Raw genomic sequence first — 11020 nt, 5'->3', positions numbered from 1 at the left:
TTCCTTTTAAATTTAAAGTAATTAAAATTTCACACAACAAACTGCTCTGAAACAGCTGACAGAAGCAAACATCTTTGCAGACTTTGTGATGCTTTCATCCAACAAGGATATTCTCCAAAACAGATTGACAGAGAAATGGAACAAGCCACCAGGATACCAAGAGAAAAACTTGGAATGCAAAGTGAAACCTGTGTCTAATAGAGCACCCTTAGCTGTTCTGTACAATCCATCCCTATGACCTCTCTGCAAAATCATCAAAGAATTACACCCAATTTTAGCTGAAGATTTCACCCTCTCCAATATTTTCTTGGAAAAACCTCCTGTCCTACAGACAACCACCTACCCTGTCCCAGCTTATCATCTGGACCAGCCTATACCAACTGACCTAAACAATGCACATAATGGCACTAAACCATGCAATACCAATAGATACAAAACATGTCCTTATATCTCTACGCAGAATGCCATCCTCACAGCACAAGGTAAACAACTGGAGATACAATGGTCTTTTACTTGCAAATCCAAAAATATAATTGATATGATTAAATATAACAAATGCTCCAATGGGACCTACATAAGAGAGACCAAAAATCTTCAGAAAATCAGACCAGGATCAATCTACACAGACACACCATCAGCAACAAAATTACCAGCACTCCTATTGGCAACCATTTCAACATGCCTAACCGTTCTCTGCATGATCTGACGGTTCTTGTTTTAAAGTGGCTCCCGAGTGGCGCATCCAGTAAAGGCACTCCGCGTAGGGTGCAGGACACGCCCTATAGACTGGAGATCGCAGGTTCGAATCCAGGTTATGTCATTGCCAACCGTGACCGTGAGTTCCTAGGGGGTAGCGCAGAATTGGCCGAGCGCCGTCCGGGTAGGGAGGGCTTAGGTCGGCAGGGCAATCCATGGTTCACTGCACACCAGCGACTCCTGTGCCTGATAGGGCGCCTGCGGGTCTGCAGTGGAGCCATTCAGATCTGTGTTGTTCTCCGGCACTGTAGGTCTGATGGCTTCGCTGTGGATCCGCAGTGCGAAAAAAGACGGCTTGGCAGGGACACGTTTCGGAGGACGCGTGTGTCAGCCGCCGTTTCACGAGTCGCCAGGGGGTTGCAGCAGTGAACTGGGATTAATAATAACACAATTGGCAATTCTAAATTGGGGAGAAAATGGGGTAAAAATCATTGGCAACGACTAATTCAAAAAAATGTAGAGCTTGATCTAATGAATCAAATAATCCTAATTCAGTTGTTGAATTTAGGTTTAACCATTTTAATACTTGCTATATAAAAAAGAATAACTACAGTACTCTAAGAACATTAGTGTATGTTTTTTGGTTTGCAGCACGATCACGAAATACATTTCTTCTATTTATATGAAGCAGTAACTCCTACAGCACAGACTCTTGTCCTGCCCCCCTTTCTGCTGCTTCTTCGGTAATTCCTCTGGGCACCTCCTGTTTGCTTTTCCTGGGGGAAAAACAAACCAAAAAAAACTCAGTCTTAGTGGTAGGAAAATAAAGGCTTAGCCTTTTTTTTTTGCCCAGGGCTGGCTTGAAAAACTGAAATCTCTGAATGTCAAAATTGATGGCTAACAATATGCCCTTCATAGTAAATCATTATTTGATTCTTGACCACAACTGAGATTTGTGTTATGTCCTCCATGCATAACACATGTTTTTTTTGTCAGCTTATCCTGTTTTAACTGAATGAAAAAAGCTGCAGACAAACATCAGATGATTATTTTCTATGAAAGGCATATTGTCATCTTTCGTTTGACATAAATATTTAGGATGCGTTCGTAACTCTCTCTGATGGTCTCTCTGTATACATGCATTATATGATTTAATTGAATAAATCTGACAGTGCTTCAGAGTTTAAGCATGGCTACAGAAAACAAGTAATTTCATATGGGAGATATTATAACAGCCATAGGGGTACTGCAGTCACACGTTTTGGTTGAAATGTAACCAGACACTAACATGGAGTAGTAAATAATGTTTTTATGTAGCAAACACAAATTATATTAATGATTAGCACATGTTATTCATTTTTCATGAGAAAACCCCTGAACCCTGGTAGATGAATTCTGTAACAAGAATAGATTTGTTACTTTATCGGCCAGTGCTCCAGTGGTTTACAAACGAATCTGACACACTCACTTTCATGCAAAGTGAACACTTTTCTAATATTTAATTTAATCTTTTAAAAAATGTAATTCCTCATGTGTTTCTGAAGTGCAGCAAATAAAACAGTGTAGTGATTCCTTATTTTTCTTGCAAGACCTGCATAGCAAATGGAAGTGCGCTACAGATGATAATTATGGAATCATACCTATAATCCCTTTAAGAAGCAGGCAACGCAGTAAAGTTAATGAAGCAGCTGTCAATTATCTTTAGCTTTACATGCATGTCAATGTATATTGTAACAAAACTCTATTCCGTTGATCTAAACAATAGCGGATTTAAATATTGCAACCAATTCAATGACTAATATATATATATATTTTTTTTGTCTTATTTCACAAACAGAAATACATTAAAGAGACCAATATGCTCAGTTAGACATGTGGTTTTTATAAACTTGTATTAATAATTTAAACAGTTAATTAAGTGCACCGCTTCGAGAAATTCTCTCCCATAAACTGTTGTCATTCAGCTTTACACAAGGCAAATTACCTGCAGGGTGTGCACCATTTAACACTGAAGATGAAGTAAATGAAAGGATTGATGGCACTGTTGAGTACAGTCAGGTGCTGAATAATGATGGATGCAAAGAACCTCTCATCTGTGTGGGGGATTGCCTTGAAATTGTCCAGCATGTCAAACACAAAGTATGGACTCCAGCACATCACGAAGGCTGAAAGGCATTAATACAGTACAGCTCAGTGGTATACCAGGGTCTAGTATTCTTAAATTGCTTGAACTCATTTAAAGAAGCTAGTCTTAAAATAGTTTTGTGAACAGGGCCTATTATTAACAAGTGTTTTTATGAGTAAAAGGCTTTGTTAATTTTGCCTAAAATATGAACTCCTTGTCATTGACAGGTAAACAGTTTCGGGTGAGACGTAATTATAAGTGACTCTGCAGCTGATGCATAGTTCACACACCCGAGTCTCTAAGTCGCCTTGGATAAAGGCGTCTGCTAAATAAATAAATAAATAATAATAATAATAATAATAATATATTATTCTGAGTCAGCACCCCCTGCAGAATTATCAGTGTAACTCATAGATTTCAACTAGGCCGTGACTTAATATAATATATTCAATGTCCACCAGGTGGCGCCTGATCCAAACGAACACAATAGCCAGGTTCTGGACTCTTAAAAGATGTTTTCATTATGTTTTTGTTATTCAATTAGGTATGTTTTTCCCATCACTAAAAGAGATGAAGGGTGACGAAGCTATGTTTCCACTAGCAGCTACTAGTAGCTATTTCTATTTAAATGTGTTTTTTTAGAGAAAAACATGAATCAGTGTTGTTTGCTTCTAAATCAGAAGCAGTCATTTCAAGTAGACGGTTAACTTATCTTACCAAAAATAACTACAGCGCTGTACTTGACTGCATTTATTTTAGCCTTTGGTATCAGACCCCTCTGAGCATGCTTTCCAACTTTTGATCTATCTGTGAAAATAAGTGAAAAAATAAAGCATTTTCTAGAGCAAGAAGATCAGTTGTTTGAGGATCATTAAAATTCCTTACTGGGCTTTAACATTTCATAAACTCAATCTCAACAAAGATAATAATGTGAACCACAGTGTTTCACAAACCATTTATGGAATTTCATAATACTTTTTTTCTTAAATAAATAAATTTACAGTATGTGACGGGTAGAACTACTGAATTGAGATAAACATAAAACAGACAGTTTTAATGTCTTGCTTAGCAATGTTTTAAAAACAAATTACAATGTAATGTAATGTAATGGAAGCAGTGAAAACATATATTAAAAAATGACAGACAAATTTGAAATTGCTATTAAATTTGGATACTGTTCCTTTAAAATATATATTTAATATGTTTTTATATATGTTGATGTAATTCTAACAAAAAAAAGTATTACTTCTATTATTATACATTTCTTATCCAAAGTTAATGATGTTCAAGAAATCTTTGATCTTAAACATTTATTTACAGGTGAAGGCTGTGAGGTCCGGTGGTTAAAGAAAAGGGCTTGTAACCAGGAGGTCTCCGGTTCAAAACCCAGCTCACTCACTGTGTGACCTTGAGCAAGTCACTTAACCTCCTTGTGCTCCGTCTTTCGGGTGAGACGTAATTGTAAGTGACTCTGCAGCTCATGCATAGTTCACACACCCTAGTCTCTGTAAGTCACCTTGGATAAAGGTTTCTGCTAAATAAATAATAACAATGAAGGTCAACTTATATGGGGATGATTAATTAAGTAATGCATGGAAGCAAAGGTTGTGAAATGTCTGTTTCAGATTAAAAGAAAAAGTGTGCAAAACACATCAGAACAACTGAAGTGAGGCAAACACAAACCAGTCTTATTATCCTAAGTCACTAATTTGTTATCAAAATCCAACTTCAACGTCTTATGACTAGGGAGGGTAATGCGGCCCTCAGAAACAGGTGGCCCTTGGGTTAGCTTAGGTCGTTCATACTTTTTTTTATTTTTTTATTACTGTTTCCTCACCTTTTTAAAATATTTGAGTGACTCAATTGATAATACTGTGTTAATGTACTCTTGCTATGTGTTCAGTTGCTCTTGAATTCCAGCTGCCTACATAAACATATGTCACGAAAAAGCGATCAAATACATTCAAGTTACAAAAAGGAATCAGTGATATAAAGTGATGATATATACAAAATGGGGGTCAGGTTTCTTGAACTAGTAAGCACACACTAAAAATGGGGGGGCCAAGTGAGTCTCAAATTGTGTATTGTGTCATTTTTAAATCCCATCTTTATTGAGATCTCTTTTTTTCTGTAAATATCACATCTGTTTGTGTACATGTTAAATATTTTGGTTAGACAAGCTGTGAAATGTGATAAATCTATTGAAAGAGTTTTCCCAGCAGTTTCAATGCGAAGCGGTAATTGGGTCAGGAGAAGTCAATGCAGGCTGAGACACTCACCACTCTGGTCTGCAAACATCACTGATTGTCTTTTGCTCTTATTCCAGATGGTCCATATAACAATGGAGTAAAAGACGCTGCAAAAGAATAAAGAAGTGAAAGAATTCGGAGTCTAGTGGCTTTTTGTCTCAGGTGTTTTCCAGTAAGAAAGCAATACAGTCTGCACCGCCTAATCGGGATAATGATAAGCGGGATTGCTGCTGAAATGGGATCAACTCCGGGAGACGACTCTTCCCAATGCTATTTATGTCGTTTAATTGGGATACAGGTATTTTCAAATGATGAACGGAGATCGCTTTTCAGAGCAAGACAGGTTCGCGTAGCACAGTGCAGCGAGTACGTGACTTGCGTAAATTGCGTAAACCACGTTGAACTCTTGAAGGAGCTGGAGTCTACTGTGGTTTCTTAGGCTGCTGTTGCAAAATAAAGTTGCCGTGTCAACATTGCAGGTGCGATTAATTTTGTTTAGGAATAAAACATTTAAAAAAATGACTCGCATTTGATCATAATGTGATGTGATTTCATTCTTGTTCTTTTCATTAAGAATAAAAAAGCCCTACTAAGGTCGTCTTATTAGAGATATTTTTCCTTCTCCCGAGGCGTCCCGATAAAGTGGCGCCGACTGTATCTTGATATATAAAACTACTACCTGATGATGATGAGAGGGATGAAGAAGACCAGGCAAGCCACAATGATCATATAAGGAACCCAGTAATACTCCTCAGGCCACTCTCCCAGACACTGGATCTCTCCGTTTGACATCTGTTTGTTCCCAAATATGATGAGAGAAGGGGTTGAGAAGAGGAAGGAGAGGGCCCAAGAAACCGCAGTGAGGATCTTGGCTTGCTTTTCTGTTGAAAGAGCAAGCACACACAGCAAAGTAAAACGCAAACCTTTACACTCTTATGAACTGATAAATGGAAAACACAGAACAAAACTGGAGGTCAAATCAACAAACATTTGGGCTAAATACAGGATTTTTATAATATTTAATTTCTGATTTGTTTATTATACCACTGTATGTGTCCTTAATCTGCATTTATTACTGTTTCAGTGTTCTTGGTTATTTGGCATGTACGGTCAATAGCATATTTTACCTTTGGGGCAGTCTATAAAAAGGTCTGACAAAGATGGAATTTGTCTAATGAGGCCATTTAAAAAAAAAAAAAAAAAACACTTGGCATTGTGGCGGGTTGCCCGGGCCCTGTGCGTATTTTGTGTTATGTTGTTATTATTTGGTATGTATGTAGTGGTGCACGGGACAGAGTGTGGATTATGTAGCACAGGGGATTTAAAATGTATATTTATGCACGGGGATTGCACAATCACTTCCCGCGCAGATTAAAGTAGGTATTTGTATGTGGGCACGGGTGTGTCACAAAATATACATGCTGACTGTGCCGAGATTCAGTTGAATGACTGATTAGCAATCGAGTCTCGGCACAGCTGTGTAAAAGAGCCAGTGTTTCAGGCACATGGGGTTGGTGTGTTCAGAGGCGGAGCGAGAGTCAGGAGGTACAGAGAAAGTGAAACTAAAAGAGAAAACAATTGCTAGGCGTGCTAGTTTTAGACTAGCACGATACTTGTTTTGTTTCTTGTCTGTTTGTTTTGGCCACCATACCATTTTGTTTTGTGAACTGTTTTGTCTTGTTTAAAACTTTTATTTATTATTAAACAGCGTTTCAATAACCATTCTTTGTCATTCAGTACCTGCTCTGACATCACCACACAAGCCATCTTGCCACAGGCATCTACAGACTTTCCCACCCTAAAAGTTTTTTTTAATGATTTGTAATGTAAAAATATCAAACAAACTAAATGTTTCAATAGGGAAGAATTCATTTATTTATTATTTGTAATACATATGTTCTACAAAGAACCATGCTTCCCTATTATAAGAAATCAGTTTTACAAAACTGAACTAACTTTTCCAAAATATTTATTTTTTACAAAGCCTCAATGAAGATGAAATATTTTGTACTAATCCATAGGTTTCTAGTTCATGACCTTACTATGATCACTTTTAGTACAATTCTAAACTACTTCTGGTATAGCACTACTTTTCAGTCATTGTGTTATATATACTTTAAACATAGAACTACTAAATGATACATTGTCAAATTCAATAGCAAAGTTTTGTGTCTTGTTGTCTTGGCATTGTATTTTGTGTAAGTTTCTTTTAGTATTCTAAATGTACCACTATTTAGAATTTTTCTTTCTCTTTAAATAATTTTGGTTTTGGTTTTAAAATCTGCTTTCTACCTACATTAGAATACTTTCTTTAGTCTATTTAATTGGAAAACATCATTTCAATATGTATGCACCTGGCACAATTGTATTTTTGGGTTGAAATGCTAATCCGGATTCCAGAGGCTTAGTTTTATTGCCACACTTTCTGAGAAACACAAACATGCGCACATGCACACAGGTACACTACATACATTACTGTATAGATGTAAATAGATTACCTCCTTGTAGGAATTTTAGAGGATGTACCAGGGCATGATATCTGTCAATACTTAGGGAAACCAACACATACGTTGATGCATACAGCAAAACCACCTGTAAATGAGTTTTTCATTCATCAATGTTAAATTTGCACAGTAATTCTCCTTTTCCCATACCTGTACTATACATTATAGTTTTCCATGGTTTTCTCATTTGTTTTAAATATGCTTTACCATACCTCCCGGGGCTTCACAAAGTTTACATATGCTTTACCATGTGTTCACTGTGCTTTATTACACTAGGTCTTTTTGAACAAAATCTTGCAACCAACATCTTTTCATTCATCTAAAACAAATCTTGCTCAATTAATTAGGTTTAGAGATTTTGTTTCAACTCTATAGATGGTCGCTCAAGCCTGGTGCTGTCGGTAGCTCACAGCAATAATACAGGAGACCACCGACATGAATTCCAAACTATGCTAATTTAATACATTTTGGTCCAGTCCAGTAGTCCATACAAATCGCTAATATGAACAGTTTTGAGCCCAGCTCCTATTTAGATCAGGGAATTCTACTGTACAAAATGAAATGAGATTTCTTGAGTTTCAGGATGTACAAATCATATTTTGAAGTTGAGTTAAGTTAATCTGCACTGGATTTGAATTGCAATACTGGGGTAAAAGTGATCTCCATTTAAGAACAGCCTTACCTGAAAGTACTTTAAAATTTTACATATGAAATCAGGAGCCAAGAAGTTCCCAGTGAAGCGCCAGATGATATCACTCAGTATATTAATGAGGCCCACCAGCATATCTGTATGTATCAGAAATGGAGATGCTTCATCAGAGGTGTCGACCAACTGTCTGATTGCAATTAGCTCAGTCAATGCAACATTATCAAGGGATACCATCTCATTCACATGGAACAGTAGGGACCTTGTGCATTACTGTTATCAATGTTTCAGTGGGCTTTTGATAAAGAGCTTACTGCAGTAGGAGTTCACTACTGATATGGTTCCATTCAAAGGCTGATCACAATCAGATTGTTTACTGCTTTCTCTAAGGTGAACTAATACAACTATTTTATAATGTCATTATTATTTTTTTTACCTATATTAACTTTTTAAAAAACCCAATTGGAACATTGTCTCACTACTTCACCCCACTTTCCGATCAGGAGGACTGAATTCTAGAGTGCAGTCGTCAAGCAAATTTTCACCTGCCAAATCGCCAATGGATGTTACCATACTACTGAATAGGAATAGGGCCCATCTCCCCCTGGATCTTGGGGCGCCTGACCAGAAGGATGATGAGGTTAATGTTACCTGTTGGCCCCCAAACAAGACAAGCCAACCAGGATTCGAGCCAGATGGAGTAACTGACCCTGTACTGCAGACCATGGCTTGCTTTACTGGATGAGCCTTTACCGGGGACGTTAAGAGAATATTCACTCTTGTTTTCTTGTCAATGTAACAATATATAAATTTGTATTTCTTTATATTTCTGGAAATTTGTATTTGAAAATGTCTATTTTAAAAATGTTTGAACCGGTTTCTCCCTAGGTCCTGGTGGCTCAATTTAAGGTGTTATACCTCAAAGAAGATCTACAAATGTAATAATGTTGTATTATTCAAAGGCTAAGAACATTTGTTTTTTAAAGCCCTGCTTCTTGCACCTTTGAAATGTCTACTGTGGTCTGGGTATAATAGCATTTGCAGGTTAGTTTGTATAACATTCCCTTTTATACAAGCACTGTTGTTGCCCTTTTTTTCAGTGAGTTAGTGAGTATATCTCATCTCGTCTGTTTATAGCTATTGATAAACCAATTATTCTCGTGTCAGTTTTTGTCACTAAATTACCTTTCCTGTTGTTTTTGTGTCACTGCTCTAAATCTGTGGTTCTGTTTCTAGGAAACCACTGGAAAAGAGACATGGCTCTCAGCTCTCTTTGTTGATCTAGTAGACCATTTGAATAAATACATTTACTACAGGACAGCAATACAACACTTCTGTTTTTAAGAACTCCCTGGTCATTGGTATGGCTCTTCTTGTCAAAAAGGTAAAAATACATTATGGTGAACATTCTCAACTTTAAAGTATTTCAGCACATATTGAAAGCGATCTGTTGCAGGACTTGCTCCTTAACTTTGTATATCTTTTCATAAGGTAATTACTCGCCTGCTATGGCTAGCTGAGTGACAAAGAAAGTCATCCTAGATTTTTTTTCCCGGTTCCTCCACATGGAAATCAGGACGAGGCTGTTCCCGGTGATGGTGACAAGGAAAATGACCCAAAGAGTGACCAATTGTTCTGTCTATCAGAAAACAAACATTTTATTTATCATTTATTTATGATTTGGAACAACTATAGAAGCACAGAAAAGCAAACGGTTTTGGTATTTCTATTTTAAGAACAACTTCTGAGCTGAATGGGATTTATAATTAAAACATTTTAGAAACCTGATAATTGCACAAGATTCAGTGCCTTCGCTTTCGACAAAAAATCTTTCTGAACTTTATAAATTCAGTGCCAAATGCTTAGGCTAAAATACTTTTTTTATTGTCTACACGATTGATTTTTAATCTAAACTGTTGTCATTGAATTTCCCAAGTTTATTTTAGTCTTTCTATATTTCAAAGCTTTTAGTAGTTTAGCCAGCCCGCTAAAAACATTCTTCATACAAACTGTGAGAACAGTAATTAAAGTGTGGGAAACATATTCACCTTCTGCAATTTTTTTTCAAAGCAATGAACTACCAAACTTTTTTGTTCTTCAGAGATGTTTAGTTAAACCTTCTGTGAACAGATACAAACAACAGTTTTTTTTTTTTTTACAGTGACCGACTGCAATACTACACAAGCAACAAAGGCACAATGAAAATATTGAAGAGAAAATGTTACCTTTAAAGAGGTGTAGAAAGACATGTCTATCATTGTTAAATTCTCCATAGACCAGTCAGTTTCATTTCCAGCAGTGGCAGGGCTTGACATTGTTTTACTACCAATATAATGAAATCTCTGTTCAAATGAGTCTACAGTATCGGCTGATAACCCCTTCTCAGTCTGGGTTAGAAGTGTAACTGCATCAACACTTCAATTTTACAGCAGGGATGACGAAGGTCTAGTTAGTTACCAGTGGTTACAAGACACTGAAATACATAGCGTTCAATGAGTCACTGCATAAATGAAATGATGTTCAGCTCTCATGTTTTAAAATAAAAAATGACAAGTTATTTTGAACTTTTAATTCATGTGAACAACACTCCACAAGGCATACAGACTATTATGAATAGATCTAGACAACACAGAAAACAACAAGAGAATTAGAAGTGCTTGCAAAATGTATTTTCTGAAATAATGAAAATAAATGCAGTGCTCTCTCTTTATTTCACCCTGTAACCAATTGAAATATTGAAGAAAAAAAATAATTATTGAAGAAAAAAAATAATTATTGAAGGGCCCTTATACAGTATATA

General features: G+C 36.6%; 1 protein-coding gene across 1 annotated transcript; it reads right to left on the bottom strand.

Moving 5' to 3' along the window:
• Window positions 1-1393: 1393 nt before the first annotated feature.
• LOC117400066 (neuropeptide S receptor-like) lies at window positions 1394-10535 on the bottom strand. The gene is made up of 9 exons (XM_033999508.3): window positions 10446-10535; window positions 9724-9859; window positions 8257-8360; window positions 7569-7662; window positions 5750-5951; window positions 5101-5177; window positions 3539-3628; window positions 2681-2861; window positions 1394-1472 (listed from the first exon to the last, which is right to left on the bottom strand). The coding sequence occupies exons 1-9, from the start codon at window positions 10533-10535 to the stop codon at window positions 1394-1396; spliced, it is 1053 nt and encodes a 350-aa protein (XP_033855399.1).
• Between the last annotated feature and the right edge of the window lie 485 nt (window positions 10536-11020).

Source organism: Acipenser ruthenus, chromosome 4 (assembly GCF_902713425.1).
Source record: "Acipenser ruthenus chromosome 4, fAciRut3.2 maternal haplotype, whole genome shotgun sequence".
In the NCBI taxonomy this organism is placed as follows: domain Eukaryota; kingdom Metazoa; phylum Chordata; class Actinopteri; order Acipenseriformes; family Acipenseridae; genus Acipenser; species Acipenser ruthenus.
Note: the sequence above shows the minus strand (reverse complement) of the source record. Positions and strands in the feature narration are given on the sequence as shown.